Genomic DNA, 22,360 nt, shown 5'->3' with positions numbered 1-22,360 from the left:
CTTGTGTGTGGCGGTTATTCTTCTCCTCTCTAGCCGCAAACACAGTCTGAACAATCTCTATAAAATGCATCTGGCACAGGAGAAAGTTGTTTGCTGCACAGAGGCAGCTAACCTCTACACAACTGGGCTTAGACATCTGCCCAGCAAACTGCAGTCTATAAGTTTAATATGCAGCCTCCAGTTCTCTTAACCCAAGGAGGTTTCGGCCAGTCTCTGAATCAGACTCCTTCTCTCTTGGAGAATTTCAAAGTTCTGATGGCTCCCAGGTCCAGGGAGAGTACTCTTTTCTTTGCCCTTTTGTTAACCCTGTTTATTAGTTATAGGGCCTTGCTATCCTTGACTTTCCACCAGTCCCCTTTGTGGCATAGTAACAAGCAGGCCTCTTCCAAGGGAGTGCACTGGAAGGGGATATTAGCTCCTCCTCTTCCAGCAGCAACAGGTACTGAACCCTTTCAGTACATTTGCAAACAGGGAGCTTTTGTTAGCTCTATCCACAGCTTTCCCTACTTCTCTCGCTGCTGCTTCTTCTTTCAGGGCAGTGGGCAGCTTAGGCATCCAGCCCCCCCTTCTTTGACCTGGCTTTCAGGGGCTGAGTCTGCCTAGCAAATAGTTCTAAACTTTTAAATCACCAGGGCGGCTGCAGATTTCAGGTCTGTTTCTCCTCCGCTTTTTTCCTGGGAGTTTAGTTGTTTTTCATGTATTAGAATTTTTTATTCTTAGAAATCTTAATCTTTTAATGATTACTAAAAGTGAACATTCAGTATTGGTGCTCACAGAAAACTTGTGACCTTGGAGTTTGTTGATAATGCACCTGCTAGCAGTCTGCAGCCAGTAACATAACTGCTAACACCCCCATTCTTTGTCTCAGCCCAAGCCCGTTTTTTTCCCTCAAAGACTTCCCCCCCTATTTTTGATCTCTCCGACCAATTCCACTGTCCCCCAGTCCAGCTGTTTGTCTCTCTTTAAACAGTGGGAGTTTCGAAGAAAACTATAGACTGCTCCTATAGAGTCCTCCCTCCCGGAGGCTGGGGTCCGACCCGTGGGGAAGCATGACTTTTAGTCAGCCTGGAAAGATAACGGGTACATAGGGAGATTTTTTTGCAGACAGAAAGCCTGGAGACCATCTGAAATTCAGTTACAGATGCTTTCAGAAACAGGATAAGGGAGAGAGGGAAAGACCAGGTTATATTCCCTATGAGGATTTTAATAAATAACTGAAAACGGCAAGTCAAATAAAACACATAATCACAAAGACAAAGACAACAGTCCACACAAGACACACAATCAGGGGTTAACGGGGTCTATAGACAGTTAATAATAACTTCAGCCTTACGGTCAGGGCCAGTAAATACGTCCTGCGGAGCTGTAAGCCCTTCCTCTTCCACCAAAGAGATAAGAAGACCATAAATAATAAGTTCTTTGAAATTTACTACTGTTAATTTACTAAGCAAATAGTTAACTTGAAAAGACTTCTCTCTTGCTTTTTTTACAAGCAATCTTGGAATCTAGTCAGACTTTATTTTAGTCTTTAAATCTACCCTAACATTTTAAAATTTCAATTTAATACAGCGAATTTACAACCGAGGTAAGAGCAACTGATAGACAGAAGTTTTTGTTAGTGAAGTGGGCTGATTCCTTCTGTAATGGCGAGCAAAAGACTTTGAGAACTGCTAGAGATTCTTGCAGCCCACCGCGGGTCCAGTCCAAACGTTCAGCCAGATGAATTAACAGAAATGCAAAATAAATCAAAGTAGCTTTCACTTTACACAGATGAGTTAATAAGCAGCCAAACACTCGTATTCACACTCTCTCAGTAGACTAGCCCAGACTGGAGCTGAGCAGATAGACAAAACAATGCCCAACTCCCCAGATGGGTGTGGGGGCACTCCTGGCACCCATGTCCCAGAACAGAATTCTCAACCAACGTCTTGGTGAGAACCTACCGGAGGAGTTAAGACTGCGTCCAGTCCCCCTTCTCGGTAGCAAATTGGCTAGTCCCACACAAACAAACAGCTATTCACTCAGAGCTTAAACAAATTCCCAAGTTTAAATAAATTCCAAATTCCAAATAAATTCCAAATTCCAAACAAATTCCAAATTCTAACAAATTCCAAATTCAAAACAGATTCCCAATTCCTGAGGGATTCCCAATTCCTGACAGAGTCCAGATTCCTGAGGGATTCCCAAAACCTGGAGGAGCTCTATGGCTCCCCAGGAGGTGATCAAGCTCCCCTTCCACTCATTTCGAGTGGGCCAGACGGTAGGGGATTGGGGCCCCTACCTTACAGATTCTGCAGACAGGTCCAGAAGTGTCCGTCCACGCTCTCCAGATGCCAGCCGGGTCCTGGGCTGAGGTCCGGGAGTGCCCGGAGTTCCCCCGGTTCAATTCTGCTAAATCAGCAGAGCGGCGCCTCCCAGGGGCCTATCCGGCTCCCCCGATCCTCAAACCCAGTCCACACCGGAGGCCAAGAAGCCACGATGGGTGGTTCCCCAGTCTTCCCGAAATGTCAGGGAACCAATTATGTTACAGAAAAACCCGACCAAAACCAAACAGCGCTCTGAGAGTTTGGAGTTACACTTTATTCACCGCGGCAGGCTCAGGAAAATGAATCCAAATCTAAGCACAGCTACGAGCAGAACTTCCCTTTTTATAGAAGATCCAGCTCTTTGTGTGCTTGCTGGTGGCGGCCTTGAAAACTATACAGTTCTATCCAATTAAAAAATGCACCTGGCATGGCATTGGGTGTATCTAGTCTCTGGCCTACAAGGTCAGATAGCTAAGTTTATCTCCCCCACTATTCAAGCAGGCTAGAAAGCAAAGTTACTTTTTCAGAATAAGAGGCCGTCCAAAGAATAGCAGAGAATTCCAAACAGTATTTTTACAGAATAGGGGTTTTCTTTCAAAGCCTCCGCCACAGAGAACAGCTCAGGAGAGGCTTTCTGGGGTGGGAGGTGGGGAGCCTGTCTCCTTCTACCCCTTGCAAGGCTTTTGTTCCTGGTTCCTCGCCCACCACATAGCTCCTTGTTTTGTGGGAAGGAAGCTGAGAAGGTATGGCCAAAAATTGGTTATAAGAATTATGAGAACTTCTGAAGGTATTGTTAAACCTATTCTAAAACATAACAAGTTTATTTAAAATTATTCATGCCCTTGGCCAACACCTCCCTGGACTGGGACACACACACACACACACACACACACACACACACACACACACGGGAGCCATTGGGTTTTGCCCAGATCCATGGCCACAGCCATATTTGACATTTGGCACCTGAGTTGCAGCCTTCAGAGCTATGGCGCATAGGCACACGAGAGCAAAGGCTTCCCTGAAAGTTGCTCATGAGCCTCACCCACCTTGGGTAGGGCCCTGGGGAAACATGGCCACGATGAGGATGTGAGGTGGCAGTGAATGGCGACGATGGAAACTGGGAAAGAATGAACTGAAGACACTTGAAAGCTGAAGAGAAAGTAGCAGAGGAGGAGGCCAAGCAGCAGCTCCGAGAGAGACAGGTAGGCCCGGCTGCTGCCACCACCACCACACCACTGACAACCGACAGTGGACCCGCCATCCACACTGCAGGACCCCCATCACTACTGCAGGCCCCCATCCACACTGCAGGATCCCCATCCACACTGCAGGACCGCCATCCCCACTGCAGGGCCCCATCCACACTGCAGGATCCCCATCCACATTGCAGGACCCCCATCACCACTGCAGGACCCCCATCCACACTGCAGGGCCCCATCCACACTGCAGGACCCCCATCCACACTGCAGAACCCCCATCCACACTGCAGGACCCCCATCCACACTGCAGGGCCCCATCCACACTGCAGGATCCCCATCCACACTGCAGGACACCCATCCACACTGCGGGGCCCCCATCCACACTGCAGGACCCCCATCCACACTGCAGGGCCCCCATCCACACTGCAGGACCCCCACCCACACTGCAGGACACCCATCCCCACTGCAGGACCCATCCCCACTGCAGGACCCCCATCCCCACTACAGGAACCCCATCCACACTGAAGGACCCCCATCCCCACTGCAGAAACCCCATCCACACTGCAGGACCCCCATCCACACTGCAGAACCCCCATCCACACTGCAGAACCCCCATCTATAGTGCGGGACCCCATCAACACTGCAGGACCCCCATCCACACTGCAGGACCCCCATTAATACTACAAGACCACAGTTGAGCTCCCACCACATGCTGAGTGCTGAGGAGACCCGCACCACACAGGCTCCATGTAGACCGGCTCGCTTGCTACACCTGCAGACCACCTGACCAACATCACCTTAAGGGGTAGGTAGTCTCTATGCCAGAAGTGCCCGGGAGGTTCATCTTCTGTGCCCTTCGAGTACAGGTGAAGTTGCAAGTTATGGCCATTTCAAGGAATTTAAAATCAGAAGAATTTATTTATATCGATAACAGACTGCCTTGGGAGACATAATTGGAGTTCGAGAGAATCCTGGAAAAAAGAAGAAGGGTTTGCAGAGCGTCATTCTCCATAAAATGACACTATTGCCTCAATGCTCATATATGTCACCTAATCCTCACTTTGGCCTCAAAGACAAACACATCATTGGAGATACTTGGGCTTGGACCTGAATGACTTTATAAAGAAGAAATTTATCATCCACAGTAATAGCATCACATGTATAAGAAGATTTTGGTAAGTTGGGATTCCTAGACATTGAAATTCCTAGGATGAATGCCATCTCTAGTGGAGATGTGCCCAAGTTTTTCATCACCTGGCAAAATAAGCTGGACATGAACTTACATACAAGTATTGCTCCAGAACTCTGCCATAAGATGCTGGTGAGCAGTGGCATTGTCCTGGTTTGTGAAATTGAATGCCAGTTCCAGATGATCTGACTCTAATTCACCAGCAGTGAATTTTACATGGCCCCTTCAGATCATGATGATCTCCTGAAACCGTGGAGATTATGTCAGGGATGGTGAAGCACATTACAGACAAGATCACATCCACCCACTCAATGGCCCAGAAGGCCAAACCCATCAGACTGACTTCACCCCATCTACAGAGTCAGCATGGTAGAAGCACGTGAGAAAGCCCTGTGAGGAACTAGCCTGCCAGGAACAAACCTTCTTCAGAACTGAAGAAACTAAAAAACATTCTTAATAATACCTGTGTGGCAAAAGCTACTGAATGTCCTTTACCTCAGGCCACATCCAGACTCTGATAATCTTGTCAGAGAGTTCCTGAAAGTGAGTCGCAGAAACCCCATATTCATCTGTGATCACCCACGGATAGTGAGATGTTTGGCCAAATGGACCACTCTGGGTCTCACTGAGCACTTTGAGCTATTTGTAACAAAGAAGGAAGCGTGCAGTACCTACAATGACTTAAACAGTTCCATGCAGCAGCAAGTAGTTTTTTAAAGAACAAAACGGAAGCATTTGAGACCTTGCTTCCTGGCAACTACCATCAGTTTTGCCTCAAATAAACTCTTAAAAATTTTGAAGGAAGAGAGAGAGGGAGGAAGGAGGGTTAGGAAGAGCAGATCAAAGGCACTGATGAGGCCGAAACCGGTTTGGCTCAGTGGATAGAGCGTCGGCCTGCAGACTGAAAGGTCCCGGGTTCGGTTCCGGTCAAGGACATGTACCTGGGTTGTGCGCACATCCCCAGTAGGAGATGTGCAGGAGGCAGCTGATCGATGTTTCTCTCTCATCGATGTTTCTAACTCTCTATCTCTCTCTCCCTTCCTCTCTGTAAAAAAACAAAAAAATATATTTAAAAAAAAAAAAAAAGGCACTGATGAGGAGGAGGCCGTGTTCATAGATGAAAAGCTCTGTACTGCCATGGAATGCCCACAGCTGGCTGGGGCTTGGGAAGTAACCGCATTGCATCACCATGTGTCTCACAGTCTCCAGTAACATTACAGAAGCACTGTGTTTCCTCCCATAAAACCTGAAGCTAGGAAGGAGAATGTAGCAACCACTAATACATTGGAAAACACACTTGGCACTTCAGTCTAGAAAATAGTCATTGTAAATGGTGGGACTCAGACATCTTTGTATTTCTGCAAAAGATCAAGGTCTGCAAGGGATTCGTGTATGTTTCTATCCATTTGGCCACCAGTGTTCATTTCAGCCACCAGAAGAGAGAAGAGGCATTGGAGAACTCATTTTCACGCCTTACCAAATACATGATTTGTCTATTTTTAAAAGTTATTCATAATTTCAAGAACTATTTTCACTTTTAAATGCTCTTTGAATTCACATATGCATAGTTTTGTGTATGAAATACATACACAAAATATTAATGAATATTTGTAATTCCAATCCAAGTTTAGGTACTACTTTTTACTCAGCATCATTTCCGAAACACTCTTCCTTATTTCTATATATAGCTACCATACTTATAATCTTAAAAACCCAAATTAAATTCTATTGTATCAACACATTTACTACTTTCCCGTTTTGGCCATATAAGTTGTTTTCATATTACTGTTATGAAATCATGCACATGCACAGTTCTTCTGGGTTATCTCCTAAGAAAAGCAGCTGCTCCAAAGAGGATTACTGGATCAAAGGTTAGCCACAAGTCTGGTTCCAAGTACCATGGAGAAAGCACACTCCACCCTGTCTCCCACGGAATGTAACTACAAAACCCGGGTAGACTGCATGGAGCCGCTATTTGAGGGTCCTGAAAAGTACATAGCAGCAGTCATTGAAGAAAACGAGAATTCAAAGTACTACAGAGTTGTGAGTTTATCATTTGTGTCCCCTGCAGTTCTCCAGACATCACTCGACCTGAATCTAACTGATAACTGTACGAGTCCCAACGATTCTGTGGCAAACCCCCTCTCCTCAAACTTCCAAGCATCCACGGAACTTTCTACAAGATAGGCCATATCCTGTGTCCTAAAAACACATCTTAACAAATGTTAAAGATTGAAAACATATAAAATGTTATCTGACAATAATGAAATTAACCAAAAATCAATAACAGGAAAATTTCTACGTATTTGGAAATTAAATAGCACACAGCACACTTCTAAATAATTTGTGGGTCAAAAAGGAAGTCTCAAAGGAAATTAGAAAATATTTTCAGCTGAACAAAAACGAATATACAACATAGTGCTTCTAGGGCAGCCGTGGGCAAACTACAGCCCGCGGGCTGGATCCTGCCCGTTTGAAATGAATAAAACTAAAAAAAAAAAAAAAAAAAAAAAAAAAAAAGACCGTACCGTTTTATGTAATGATGTTTACTTTGAATTTATATTAGTTCACACAAACACTCCATCCATGCTTTTGTTCCGGCCCTCCGGTCCAGTTTAAGAACCCATTGTGGCCCTCGAGTCAAAAAGTTTGCCCACCCCTGTTCTAGGGGAACTTACAGCATTAAGGTTTTCTTTTTTTTTTTTTTTAATTGCTTAAAGTATTACAAAGGGTATTACATATGTGTCTTTTTTTTTTCCCCGCCCTTGACTATCCCCTGGCCTCCCCCACCCCCCAGCGTCCTATGTCCATTGGTTATGCATATATGCATGCATACAAGTCCTTCTGTTGATCTCTTATACCCCTCCCTCCTGCCCCCCAACTTTCCCCGGCCTTCCCGCTTCAGTTTGACAATCTGTTTGAGGCAGCTCTGCCTCTGTATCTACTACTGTTCAAAAGTTTATAATGGTCTCTATTATCCATGAATGAGTGAGATCATGTGGTATTTTTCCTTCATTGACTGGCTTATTTCACTTAGCATAATGCTCTCCAGTTCCATCCATGCCGTTGCAAATGGTAGGAGTTCCTTCTTTTTTACAGCAGCATAGTATTCCATCGTGTAGATGTACCACAGTTTTCTAATCCATTCATCTACTGATGGGAACTTAGGCTGTTTCCAGATCTTAGCTATGGTGAATTGTGCTGCTATGAACATATGGGTGCATATATCCTTTCTGATTGGTGTTTCTGGTTTCTTGGGATATATTCCTAGAAGTGGGATCACAGGGTCAAATGGTAGTTCCATTTGTAGTTTTTTGAGGAAACTCCATACTGTCTTCCATAGTGGCTGCACCAGTCTGCATTCCCACCAGCAGTGCACAAGTGTTCCTTTTTCTCCACATCCTCTCCAGCACTTGTCGTTTGTTGATTTGTTGATGATAGCCAGTCTGACAGGTGTGAGATGGTACCTCATTGTTGTTTTGATTTGCATCTCTCGGATGATTAGTGACTTTGAGCATGTTTTCATATGTCTCTTGGCTTTCTGAATGTCCTCTTTTGAAAGGTGTCTATTTAGGTCCTTTGCCCATTTTTTGATTGGATTGTTTATCTTCCTTTTGTTAAGTTGTATGAGTTCCCTATAAATTTTGGAGATTAGGCCCTTATCAGATATGACATTGGCAAATATGTTTTCCCACACAGTGGGTTTTCTCGTTGTTTTGTTGATGGTTTCTTTTGCTGTGCAGAAGCTTTTTATTTTGAAGTAGTCCCATTTGTTCATTTTCTCTTTAGTTTCAAGTGCCCTAGGAGCTGTATCAGTGAAGAAATTGCTTCGGCATATGTCTGAGATTTTGTTGCCTTTGGATTCTTCTAGAATTTTTATGGTTTCCTGTCATACATTTAAGTCCTTTATCCATTTTGAGTTTATTTTTGTGTATGGTGTAAGTTGGTGGTCTAGTTTCATTTTCTTGCATGTATCTGTCCAATTTTCCCAACACCATTTATTGAAGAGACTATCCTGGCTCCATTGTATGTTCTTGCCTCCTTTGTCAAATATTAACTGAGCATATTGGTTCGGGCCAATTTCTGGGCTCTCTATTCTATTCCATTGATCTATATGTCTGTTCTTGTGCCAGTACCAGGCAGTTTTGAGAACAGTGGCTTTGTAATACAGCTTGATATCTGGTATTGAGATCCCACCTACTTTGTTCTTTTTCAGGATTGCTGCAGCTATTCGGGGTCTTTTTTTATTCCAGATGAATTTTTGGAGAGTTCGTTCTAGATCTGTGAAGTATGCCGTTGGTGTTTTAATGGGAAGTGCATTGAATTTATAGATTGCTTTGGGTAGTATGGACATTTTAATGATGTTGATCCTACTAATCCATGAACACGGAATGTTCTTCCATTTGTTTATGTCTTCCTCTATCTCTTTTTTCAATGTCCTGTAGTTTTCTGAGTAGAGGTCTTTTACCTCTTTAGTTAAGTTTATTCCTAGGTAGCTTAATTTCTTTAGTGCGATGGTAAATGGGATTGTTTTTGTAATCTCTCTTTCTGAAAGTTCACTATTGGTGTATAGAAATGCCTCAGATTTCTTGGGGTTAATTTTGTATCCTGCTACATTGCCAAATTCATGTATTAAGTCTAGTAGTTTTTTGATGGAGTCTCTAGGGTTTTGTATGTATAATATCATGTCGTCTGCAAATAAGGACAGTTTTACTTCCTCTTTTCCAATTTGGATGCCTTTTATTTCTTCCTCTTGCCTAATTGCAATGGCTAACCCTTCCAGTACTATTTTGAACAGGAGTGGTGAGAGCGGGCATCCCTGTCTTGTTCCTGTTGTTAGGGGAAATGGTGTTAGTTTTTGTCCATTGAGTATGATGTTGGCTGTGGGCCTGTCATATATGGCTTTTATTATGTTGAGGTATGATCCTTCTACTCCCACCTTGCTGAGAGTTTTTATCAAAAATGGGTTTTGGATTTTGTCAAATGCTTTTTGTCAAATGCTTTTTCTGCATCAATTGATATGACCATGTGGTTTTTTTCTTTCAATTTGTTTATGTGATGTATCACGTTTATTGATTTGCGGATATTGTACCATCCTTGCATCCCTGGGATGAATCCTACTTGGCCATGGTGTATGATCTTTCTGATGTACTGCTGGATCCGATTTGCTAAGATTTTGTTGAGGATTTTGGCATCTATGTTCATGAGCGATATTGGCCTGTAATTCTCTTTCATTGTGTTGTCTTTACCGGGTTTTGGTATTAGGGTGATGCTGGCTTCATAGAATGAGCTTGGAAGTGTTCCTTCCTCCTGAATTTTTTGTAGTAGTCTGAGGAGGATAGGTTTTAGTTCTTCCTTGAATGTTTGGTAAAATTCCCATGTGAAGCCGTCTGGTCCTGGGCTTTTGTTTGATGGAAGCTTTTTGATGACTGCTTCAATTTCTTCCATAGTTATTGGCCTATTGAGATTTTTAGATTCTTCCTGATTGAGTTTTGGAATGTTGTATTTTTCTAGGAATTTGTCCAACTCTTCCAGGTTGTCTAGTTTGTTGGAGTAGAGCTGTCCATAGTATTTTTTAACAATCATTTGTATTTCTGTGGGGTCTGTTGTTATTTCGCCCCTATCGTTTCTGATTTTGTTTATTTGGGTCCTCTCTCTTTGCTTCTTGATGAGCATGGCTAGAGGTTTGTCAATCTTGTTTATCCTTTCGAAGAACCAGCTCTTGGTTTCATTGATTTTCTGTATTATTTTTTTGGTCTCTATGTCATTTATTTCTGCTTTAATCTTTATTATCTCCCTCCTTCTGCTCACTCTGGGGTTTCTTTGTTGCTCTCTTTCTAATTCTTTGAGTTGTAGAGTTATATGATTTACTACCATTTTCTCTTGTTTTTTGAGATAGGCCTGTAGAGCTATAAACTTCCCTCTCAGGACTGCTTTCATTGTGTCCCATAGGTTTTGGATTGTTGTGTTTTCATTGTCATTAGTTTCCAGGATGTTTTTAATTTCTTCTTTGATCTCATTGGTAACCCAATCAATATTTAATAACATGCTTTTCAGCTTCCAAGTGTTTGAGTATTTTGGGTTGTTTTTATTGTAGTTTATTTCTAATATTATGCCATCGTGGTCTGAGAAGATGCTTGGTATGATTTCAATCTTCTTGAATTTGGGGAGACTTTGTTTATGACCCAATATGTGGTCTATTTTTGAATCTGTCCTATGCGCACTTGAGAAGAATGTATATTCCGTGGCTGTGTGGTGAAGTGTTCTGAAGATGTCAATTAAATCCATCTGATCTAGTGAGTCATTTAGGATTGCTGTTTCTTTGCTGATTGTTTGTCTAGAGAATTTATCCAGTGATGACAGTGGTGTATTAAAGTCCCCTACTATGATTGTATTGTTGTCGATCTCTCCTTTGATATCTTCCAGGAGATTTTTTATGTATTTGGGTGCTCCTGCATTGGGTGCATATATTTTTATCAGGGTTATATCTTCTTGTTGTATTGATCCCTTTAGTATTATGAAGTGGCCTTCCGTATCTCTTGTTATGGCCTTCACTTTGAGGTCTATTTTGTCCGATATAAGTATTGCTACCCAAGCTTTCTTTTCTTTTCCATTAGCCTGAAAGATATTTTTCCATCCCTTCACTTTCAGTCTGTGTGAGTCCTTTCTAATGAGGTGGGTCTCTTGTAGACAGCAAATGTATGGGTCATGATTTTTTATCCATTCAGCCACTCGATATCTTTTGGTTGGAGCATTTAGCCCGTTTACATTTAAAGTTATTATTGAAAGGTACTTGTTTGTAGCCATTTCTTTTTTTGTGTGTGGCTGTTTTCTTTCTGGGATTTTTATTTCTTCTTTTTACACCAGTCCCTTTAGCATTTCTTGCATTGCTGGCTTGGTGGTGATAAACTCCCTTAGCCTATTTTTGTCTGTGAAGCTTCTTATTTCCCCTTCAATTTTGAATGATAGCCTTGCTGGATAGAGTATTCTTGGATTCAGTCCTTTGCTTTGCATCACTTTGTAAATTTCCGTCCATTCTTTTCTGGCCTGATGTGTTTCTGTTGAGAAATCATTTGATAATCTAATGGGAGATCCCTTGTATGTAACTTTCCGTCTCTCTCTTGCAGCGTGTAAGATTCTCTCTTTGTCCTGAATATTTGCCATGGTAATTATGATGTGTCTTGGTGTGGGTCTTTTCGGGTTCACCTTGCTTGGGACTCTCTGGGCTTGTGTGACTTTTTTCTTCCCCACCTCAGGGAAGTTTTCTGATATTATTTCTTCCAGTAGGTTTTCTAATCCTTGTTCCTCTTTCTGTTGTTCTGGCACCCCTATTATTCGTATGTTGTTTCGTTTCATGTAGTCCCAAAGCTCCCTTAGGCTCTCCTCCTGTCTTTTAATTTTTTTCTCCAACTGAAGTACAGTTTGGGTGTGTTTTGCTTCCCTGTCTTCTAATTCACTAATTCTGTCTTCCGCTTCTCCTAGTCTACTGTTGATACTTTCAATGGTGTTCTTTATTGCAGCTATATCGCACTTCATTTCTTCTTGGGTCTTACTTAAGTTGTTGATTTTTTCATCTGTTTCTTCTTGCTTCTTGGATAAGTTGTCGATTTTTTCCTCCATCCGGTGTATGCACTCTAGGACCCTTATTCTGAATTCTTTTTCTGTCATGTTGTATGACTCTGTATCACTTAGCTGCTTTTCTGGTGAGTCCTCCTTTTCTTTCCTTTGGGTATTTCTTTGTCTACCCATGTTTGATCTCACTGACGTATATAGATATTGAGTCGTTCAGTGGCTGCTCCCTAGGTGGTAGTGGCTCCTCGGGCTGTGGTTGCTCCTTGGGTGGTTGTGGTAGCAGCTGCTCCTCTGTTGGTAGCGGGTCTTCTGATGGGTGCTGTTCACAGCTGTTGTGGCTCTTCTGGCTGGTGGAGGGAGGCTTCACACACAGCAGCTGTTCCTCAGACAGAGCGTGTGGAGATCAGGAGGCCGCTGTTGCTTGGATCTGCTGCGTTGATTTAAAGGCACAAAATACAACACAGCAAGGCACAACGTACCAGGCACTGAACACAAATGAATTACGGTATTAATAACCCCAAATAAAGATGGCTACCCGAGCTAAGAGAGTTGGGGGGTAAGGAAGAAAGAAGAGAAACAGATAGAGAGGAAAACAGAAAAAAGAGGAAAAAAAAAGAAAAAGAAAAAGAGAATTAAGTAGAAGAGGGGAGGAGACTATTCATATGAGGAGAAAACTCCGATAGAACCGCCACTAATCCCAACAAATTCCAGCAACGGATCCCTGGAGTGAATACAAACTACAAACAGCCAATAATATCAAGTGAGGCAAGGGAAAACAGAAGCACAAAAATAACCGGCTGGGGGGGGGGGGGGAATGGGAGACAGAAAAAGAAAAAGCAGAACAACCTCACAAACAATCCTTAAAGAAAAGAAAAAAAACAAACAAACAATATACTCAACAATCGAGCAAGCAACAACAAAACAATAGAGAAAAGGAGAGCATAAAAAATTTGGATAGTGAAGAAAGATAAGGGAGAGGTGGATAAGGATTTAGATCAGGTGATTGGAAAAGGGATATATAAGTAGGGTGAAATTTAGACAGGGGGTATGAAGAATAGGGAAAATCTAAAGCAGGAATAGGGTAAGAGAAACAGGACAGCAAAAGGGGAAAAGTGGGAAAGAGGGTTTTAGCACAGCAGCACAATTGAGGTAGAGGAAAATGATGCTAAAGGAACGATGAAAATAAAATGGAGGACCTTAGTCCCAAAATAAAATAAAGAGAAAATAAAATGACACTTTAAAAAAAATGGTAAAATGGCAGCAGTAATAATACTGGTTAAAAATAAAAATGTAGTAATTAAAAGGGTAAAATCAAGTGATGAAAAAAAAATAAATGGTTTCTTAGTTAAAAGGTGAAACAATAATTTAAAAAAATAATTTAAAAAAAATGGGCTGTAATGAAGGTGCTTCAGATCTTCTGCTCCTCTTTTTGGCACACTAGGTATTCAGGAGAATGTTGAATTTCCCTCTGATACACTGTCCCTCCGTGTTGTAAGCCACAGTCCTGATTTTAAGGCAGGCTGTATTGGTTTCCCAGACAGCCCTTATCTGTATTTACAGAAGAGTCAGTTCGTGGCTCTGCCTCTGGGTGGCAGTGCGTCGGGGTTGACCTCTGAGGGTATAGGACCTCTCTGATCAGGTGTTCTCTATTGTACCGGAAGCTGGTTTGGAATTTCCTCTGCCCAGAGCTGGTTTCCCAGTAGTAACTCCCCGCTCTGTTTCCCAGGCTCCCCCAAAGCAGCCTTCCCTTACAAGCTCTGTGACTGACCCCAACTGGGTAGTCCCTTGCACTGGGTTCAACAATCAAACGCACAGATTTAAGAGCCTGGGAAGTTGTGCGAACTCGCAACGCTTCACCTTCCAAATCTGCGCGAAGTCTCTGTGCGCACTCTGGCTCCTGGCACCGAGTAGCCGGCAAACTGGCGTAATCTGAGGCTGCCCGTTTGTGTCCCGTCCAACTGTGGGCTTATTTATAGCGTTCCCTTCTGCCAGCAGCCCTGGGGGTGCCCTTCCACACTCGTGGGTCACGCTGGCTCCAACGGCCACGGTCTTTGTGGGGCCCAGAGTCCCCACCCCCCTGCGAGCGTTCCACTCTCCAACCTAAACTGCAAACCGCACCTTTGGGGAAAGTCTAACCTTTCTGTGGGGAGAAGCAGGGTTCCTCTGAGTTCATGTAGTCGCGCTGCTTGAGAGCCGTTGTTGCCGGGTTAGTAGCTGGTCTCTGGATGCCGGTGACAGTCACCCACGATGGCATGGTCTCCGCCGCTGTGCCGGCGCACCTGGAGAGGTTTCAGCCTCAGCCTCTAACCTTTCCCTTTATCTAGGGTTTCTCTGTCTTTCCTGGCTGCAGACTGTCTCTCAGCTGAATCTCCTCTGCTTATTCGGGCTGTATGCTACCCATTTCAGCTGCCCGCCCTTATCTGCTCCGGGACAAGGCACCGACACGTCTGTCTAAACCTCCGCCATTTTCTTCCTCCGCATTAAGGTTTTTATTGGAATAGAAGAAAGGTCTCAAATTGATATTCTAAGCTTCCACATTAAGATACTAAATAAATAAATAAATAAATAAATAAATAAATAAATAAAGCAAAATAAAACCGCAAACTGGGTGTCTTAAAATGCTTTTTCTCTCAGTACCACAATTCTGTGGTACTTTGAGAGAAAAAGCTAGAAACCACAGGTTCGACATTAAGGTGTCACCAGGGTTTGTTCCTTCTGGAAGACCTGAGGGAGAATCCGTTCCACACCTCTCTTCTAGCTTATGGTGGCTGCCAACAATCCCTGGCATTCCTTGGCTTGTAGATGCATCACTCCAATCTCTGCTTCCATCTTCACATGGCCTTCTCTCCGTGTGTCTGTCTCCGTTTCTGTCTCTTATAAGGACCCCCTCATTGATTTGGGGTCCACCCTAATCCAGTAGGATCTCACCTCAATTGATACCTTACTTATATCTGCACAAACCTTATTTCCAATTAAAGTCACATTGTGAGTTTACACCTGAATTTGGAGGGTTGGGAGACACTATTCAACCTACCATAGACAGAAAAAAATTTTTTTAATCTGTGAACATTTTTTAGTTAATGTAGGCTCTTGATGCCCTGATTTAATTACCAATTACCATTTTCAAAATTACCATGATTGTTAACCAATAATTCATTTCTTTATTGAATCTTTGACCCAAATATTTCAACTAAAGACCATTTACTGGAGTAGCAAACAGAGCAATGCATTTTTGGTACAATCCATTTCTTGGAGATTCACTTGAAAATACACTTTCAATATTCAACAGAGATGGTGATTGAAGCCACCATCTGCACCTTTATAGATACAGAAGATTTAAAAAAACTTTCCTGTTTAGATTGAATAGTTCTAGAGCAATTTGTTTCGGAAAATGACCTCTGTTTGGGAAAGTATCCTATTCAAGTTGAGTTATTAGGTTATAATTTGTTATAGGTGTAAAATGTCTGTGCTTTCCCTAATGTTCTTTAAAATATTTTTTCTTTTTTAGAATGAATTCTGGAATAAATACAAAGGTGAGATGTTTTCTATTTTAACCTTAAGTGAGAAGGGTTCATTAGGATATTTAAGTTGGGAGAAATTGTGTTTGAACTTTGAAAATGCTTCCTGACTTGCCTTTCTGTTCCTGTTTAAATCCTATATATTTAACTTGTTCAGTCTGAGCTTTTTCATAAGTCATTGTAAAATAGTTTTTTATAGTAACTTTACACTAATCCTAATGTTGCCACTTACATATAGATTTAAATCAGTATGTTCTCATTTGAAAATACCAAATTTAGTGATAATTTTAAAAATCCAAGAATTATTAGGAAAAAAATAGAGTCGGAAAGATTGGATCCTATAATAAGGTACGCATCTTGAGTCAACCCTTATACCACCTGAAATAGCATTAATCCTGACTAATGTTTTCATTCTGGCAACACCATTCAAATTTCTCAAAATGACTATTGGACTTATCTCTAAATTAGATTGCACAAATGCACCAAGAAATGTGAAGTCCCGTGTTGGTGCTGGGCAGTTGTCTCTGCATTCTCATTTTACCCCAGAGCATTTGGAAACAGGAACCCTAATATCTCTGTTATCCAGTGTCAAACAATCACATATCTTCCCCCTTCCAGATGGTCCCACATAGTCGCCATCCTAGAGCTCTTCACTCTAATGTAAAAATTCTGTCAAACATTTCAGCAAACACTGGGAAGCTCAGTCAATGTTCCAGTAAGATAAGAGCATCATCTACACAGAGCCACAAAAGGTGAGGATACAGTGAAGTTCTGTTAGGAGAAATTGTTTACAGGAAAACAGGAAGAAGTCCACGTTCATTTGAGTTATCTGAAAAAATGTGTGCCAAGATCAACACAGCAAAGTCATTTCCATGGTGATGGAAATTGCCCGCAAGCTTCAGTTTCCAAACCCTTTCTTTGCAGATGGTGACCAGTGTGAAAGCAATCCCTGCCTGAATCAGGGCAGGTGTAAGGACGGCCTTGGGGAATATAACTGTACTTGTCAGGAAGGATATGAAGGCAGAAACTGTGAATTACGTAAGTTCCTCTTTTTGGTAGGCCTTCAAGTCCAAGTTACCTGAAGAATCGAATGTGGGAAAGAGGGAAAAAGTCAAAATGTCCAAGGGAACAATCTCATGTCACTTCTGATGTCTGTGCTCCATTATGAAGGGCCACTGTAGTCACAGAAAACAACAAAAATTAATGGCCCCACAATCCACTCAGTGTTGGAGTTCAGTGAAACACACAGTCACCTCATTCATGAAGCATGTGGCCCACTAACAGTAATGAGAATTGACTTCCTTCTTGGAGTAGAATGTATCCCTCATCGTTGTGACTTATATTCCTTGTGGTCCTGAGCAATGATGCTAAATCACCACACTTCACATTTATCAGTGCACATGCCAATACTAACTGTTAGGGATTGTCCAATTATAAAAATTTGGAACATTTAATTACTCTTACTTAAAAAAGTCACTAGGAGCTTTCCTAATATGCTGGTTAATTTTTAAATAAAAATTAGCTTTAATATTAAACCAGATTTCCCTAAAGAGAAAGATTTGCTATTCTTTTTATTACTTAATTTATAATCTTTGGAATGTGCTCTTGAATTAGATTATTTCAGAATTTTCTCTGCCGGGAATATCAATTAGGCATCGTTTCATCCCAATCCAGAGCTGCCGCTCTTCCACACCTTTTGGCTCTGACCCCAGGGCCATGGTGAATGTTTTCTAAAGTTTCATTAACGCTGATCTTTGCACTATAATTACTTTTTCATCAAAACCCAAGTGTGGAGTGTAAACGGCTAGGGTAGCATCACTGATGTAAGTTTGGAGGTTGAGTTCAGTGCACACAGGAAGCAGGTGGGTGATTCTGGCTCAGGCAGAGCTGCGGATCTGAGGTCCAGGGAGACTCGGGTCCACACGGACACTGCGCCAAGAGCTTCCTGTGACCCCTGAGGTTATCCTGTGAGGTGGTACGGCCTCCACCACTTTACAAGTGAGGAAACCCAGGCCCGTAGGTGGAAATAACTTCCTCAAAACACAAGTGACAGAAGGGCCAGTTTGGCACTCAGGTTGGCCTGCCTCCTGGATGTGGACTGCCTGTTTTGTTTCTTCTTCCCACCGCACTGGGGCCCAGACCCGTCTCTGAGACCCTTATTACACAGGGACTCTTCTGCCTCAGAGTGGGTGGGCCTCTGGCCACTCCACCAGACTCCTCTTGAGCCCCTGGCCAGGAACCCAGCCTCCTGCAGGCAGCCCTTCCAAGCTGGTCAGGACCCATGTTCCTTCTTAGCGCTGAACTTCAGACCCTTCCAGCCTCCAGGGCCCTCACTGGCCATGTTCAGATTATGTAAGGACCTCCTGGAAGGCTGGTGCCGGGGCCCAGCAGATACTCAGCTCTCGCCCTAACTGTTCGCCATGGTTTCCCCAGGCAGCCTGGGCAGTGAGAAGAGCACACGCACAGGCATGGTCCTGTCACCCCACCAGCTGCTCTGGGCAGCCCATCCTGTTTGCACCAGCTGATGTGCATGGGACATGTGGCTCCCGCCATTTGTTCTAGCCAGGGGCTGCTGTAGGGCTCACAGTGGGTGTATGTCCCCCTGGGGCTGCTGTCCTTTCTCCCGGCCAGCTGCAGCCTCAGTTTCCTCAGCCTGTCCTGAGAACCAACATGCGTCCCTTACAGCCATGCGAAAATTCTGCAGCCTGGACAACGGGGACTGCGACCAGTTCTGCAGAGAGGAGCAGAACTCCGTGGTATGTTCCTGTGCCAGTGGGTACATCCTGGATGACAATGGCAAGTCCTGCATCTCCACAGGTAACAGGCGCATCGGGCCACGCCACCAGGGCTCCCTGAGTCAGAGAGGCCAGTGTAGGACAACTGGAGCAACCGGGGTGGGCTGCAGACTTGGAGACAAACCCCCGTTTCTGGGAGCTGCCTGAAACGTGGGGCCGGCGATATTACCTAACTGCTTAGTAAATGTGCAAATTAGGGGAGCAATGCATGGAGGGCACTTTGCACAGTGCCTGATTTGCAGCAAACCCTAACTATGTAATGAGTGTGTGGAGGCCTGATTTGTACCCCTGGATAGGACAGGAGGCTTGGGAGAGTGGAAGTTACAATGAACCAAGATGAGAGTGAAGGCGGGTGAGGGCAGCCCAGGCCTGACTGTAGGAGCTGGATAGCTGGAAAGAGGGGAGCCGAGGCCCCTCGAGAACTAATTTAGTCCCAAGCTGGTTTGGCTCAGTGGATAGAGTGTCAGCCTGTGGACCGGAAGGTCCCAGGTTCGATTCTTGTCAAGGGTACATACCTTGTTTCAGGCTCCTACCCAGCCCTGACCCTGATTGGGGCTCGTGCAGGAGGCAACCAATTGATGTGTTTCTCTCACATTGATGTTTCTCTCTGTCTTTCCCTCTCTCTTCCACTCTCCCTAAAAATCAATGAAAAAATATTCTCGGGTGAGGATTAACAACAACAAAACAGAACTAATTTAGGTTGTGTGGGCCTCAATGTTAATCAAATTTATTTATTCTTTTCCTTGATAGAAGCCGGACACGATGAGTCTGGCCTAGAAGCTCGGGAGGGCATGGCCTATTAAGGGGCTGAGTACGGGCCAGGCCCTGGGGTCTCGCACACTGTAGAAAGGTCCTCCTATGCTGCAGGGCCAACCTGGAGCCAGTGGTGCTGAGGCGCCACTCCTTTCTCTCAGTCTCACAAAGGCACCAACTTGTTTTGCAAAGCCAGGTTCCCTGACTGACCCACAGCTTCAGCATCAACTGTTCGAGGGGGGTTAGTGAGGGTGAGGGTGTACAAATACAAAGTCCCAGGCCCACTCCACAAGACAGGAACATTCCAGAATGACTGCAATTAGATAACATCAACTCTCTCAACAAGTAAAAGACAGTATCATTTACATCTCCATTGGTAATGAGATTTTTAAACTTATGCTGGTTCAACAATAGGGGGTTGATTGTAACATGCACGCAAATTTTGTTTAAATTCCAGGAATAATTACAAATCAATTTAATGAAGTGTGATATTTGGGGGTTGGGGGGATCAGGTAAACTACTTCCTAATTCAGTATTTCAAAATACGGTGATTACAATTATCAACACCTAACTCTTTATCTCCAGCTAACACAGCACAAGTCTGCTGGGGGTGGGGAGGGGTCCTTCAGATCCTGCTGGAGCCCTCGCAAACACTAAAAAGAACTATGTTCTGCTTATCTGATTTTACGCAAACCCACTGAAGCAGAAAGGAGCCATCTGTTTTTTTTCTTTTTTAAATAAACCTTTACTGTTCAGATTATTACAGTTGTTCCTCTTTTTCCTCCCATTGCTCCCCTCCACCGGTTTCCCACCCTACCCTCCGCCATCACCCTGCCCCCCGCCCACTGTCCTCGTCCATAGGTGTGTGCTTTTTGGCCAGACTCTTCCTGCACCCCCCACACTCCCTTTCCCCAGAGAAATGTCAGTCCATTCCCTTTCTACATGCCCCTGATTGTATTCTATTCACCAGTTTATTCTGTTCGTCAGATTTTTTATTCACTTGATTTTTAGATTCACTTGTTGACAGATATGTATTTGTTGTCACTTTGGTGTTCATAATTTTTATCTTTACCTTTTTCTTCTTCTTCCTCTTCTTAAAGAATACCCTTCAGCATTTCATATAATACTGGTTTGGTGGTGATGAACTCCTTAGCTTTTTCTTGTCTGTGAAGTTTCTGTTGAGAAATCAGCTGACAGGCAGGTGTATGGGTACTCCTTGTAGGTAACTAACTGTTTTTCTCTTGCTGCTTTTAAGATTCTCTCTTTGTCTTTTGTCCTTGGCATTTTAATTACGATGTGTCTTGGTGTGATCCTCTTTGGATTTCTTTTGTTGGGGTTCTCTGAGCTTCCTGGCCTTGTAAGTCTATTTCTTTCACCAGGTAGGGAAGTGTTCTGTCATTATTCTTCAAATACGTTTCCAATATCTTGCTCTCTCTCTCTTCTTCTGGCACCCCTATAATTTGGATGTGGTACTCTTAAAGTTGTCCCAGAGGCTCCTTGCACTATCTTCATATTTTGTATTGTATTATTTTTCCTTTTGATTTTCCAGTTGGGTGTTTTTGCTTCTTCGTATTTCAAATCTTTGACTTGATCTTGGGACCCTCTAGTCTGCTGTTGGAGCTCTGTATATTATTCTTTATTTCAGTCAGTGTATGCTTAACTTCTAATTGGTCCTTTTTCATATGCTTGAGGGTTTCACTATATTTCTCAGAACTTTCTAGAGAATTCTGGAGTAGCCTTATAACCGTGGTTTTGAACTCTATATACAGGAGTTTGCTTTCCTCCATTTCTTTCATTTGTTACCTGTTTCTTTGTCTCCCGTTTTGGCTGGTTCCCTGTGTTGACAGAGTGGCTTTCTGTGCTAGGTGGCCTATAGGGCCCAGTAGCTCAGCCTCCCTAATTGCCTGAGGTGGACACTCTTGGTGCACCCCTTTATGGGCTGTGTGCACAGTCTTGTTGTAGTAAAGCCTTGATTGCTGTTGGTGTCACTGGGAGGAATTGACCTCCGTGCCAATTGGCTGTGAGGACCAGTTGTGTCTACAATGGGAGAACTTCTGTGCTGGAGACACCCTTATGGGGCAGGACTTGCTTCAGTGGGGCTTTGGTGCTCAATGAGTCTGCCCCCTGACTGTGTCTCTTATGGATGTTAAGGGTTTTAATCTGGATGGTCTCACTCTGACCACTGGGTAGACTGGCTATTGGATCTCCAAGGGGGTGCAAAGTCACCCACTGCCTGAGGCCACCCAACAGGAGCTACAGAGAGATCTGCAGATTCCTCCTCTTTGTTAGGGGTTTGGAGGTGCCCAGATGAGGCACAACTGTGAAGTAATGCAGGCTGCTGACAGCCTTAGGCCTTTTGGAAGCTCTGGGTTTCTCTAACCCAGCTGCAGTTTGACAGGTTTTAGGGGGAGAAAGGCCAGGCCATTTGTATGCAAAAGTCTCAGGGCACAGCTTGGGTGGGGTTTAAATTGGGTGGGGTGTGGTCTCAGGAGCAATGGTGCAGTGCAAACAGCAATGGTTGCCATCGCCCTCCCCCGATAGGTCCCTGGGTCAATATGTCCCTCTGCCCTGTGCAGGATCAATGAACCCTGCAAGCACCTCTGCGAGAAAGCCGCCCTCACGTTCCAGCCCTATGCCAGACAGTACAGTTTCTCTCCTATGAGTCTGGGTCCTCCAGATTCTCGCCCAGAACTGGATTTCAGAGGAGTCGGGAGCTTGTATCTCCCTCCCAGTTGAAAAAGACAACCTTGTACCCAGCTGCAGCCCCTTTCATGTGAGCCTCCATACCTCCACACTTCCACACCTATGCACCTCCTACTGAACTCAATGCACTTTTTCTTTCCTTTTAGTTGTAAAATTTCCACTCAGCCAGCCTTACCGTGGTTCTGGATGCTATTCGTTTTGTCTTTTAGTTGTAGTTTTAATGTGGTTGTGCGAGGCAGCGAGTCCAGGTGCTACCTATGTCACCAGCTTGGGTTGTCCTCTGTTTTCTGATGGGCCTCGAACCTCTCCCTTTCTCTGTCAG

The 22,360-nt window shown here is 43.7% G+C and overlaps 1 protein-coding gene and 1 pseudogene across 1 annotated transcript in view; both read left to right on the top strand.

The window, feature by feature from the left end:
* The window catches only part of LOC118651396 (coagulation factor X-like), a 42,510-nt gene that overhangs the window by 6,475 nt on the left and 13,675 nt on the right, over window positions 1–22,360 (top strand). Inside the window, exons 3-5 of the mRNA XM_036300529.1 lie at window positions 15,778–15,802; window positions 16,712–16,825; window positions 18,473–18,604. Of these exons, the coding sequence (XP_036156422.1) occupies window positions 15,778–15,802; window positions 16,712–16,825; window positions 18,473–18,604 (271 nt within the window). The remainder of the gene's footprint in view (window positions 1–15,777; window positions 15,803–16,711; window positions 16,826–18,472; window positions 18,605–22,360) is intronic.
* On the top strand, window positions 4,375–6,011 carry LOC118651395 (annotated as a pseudogene).

Source organism: Myotis myotis, unplaced genomic scaffold, assembly GCF_014108235.1.
Source record: "Myotis myotis isolate mMyoMyo1 unplaced genomic scaffold, mMyoMyo1.p scaffold_m19_p_3, whole genome shotgun sequence".
In the NCBI taxonomy this organism is placed as follows: Eukaryota; Metazoa; Chordata; class Mammalia; order Chiroptera; family Vespertilionidae; genus Myotis; species Myotis myotis.
Note: the sequence above shows the minus strand (reverse complement) of the source record. Positions and strands in the feature narration are given on the sequence as shown.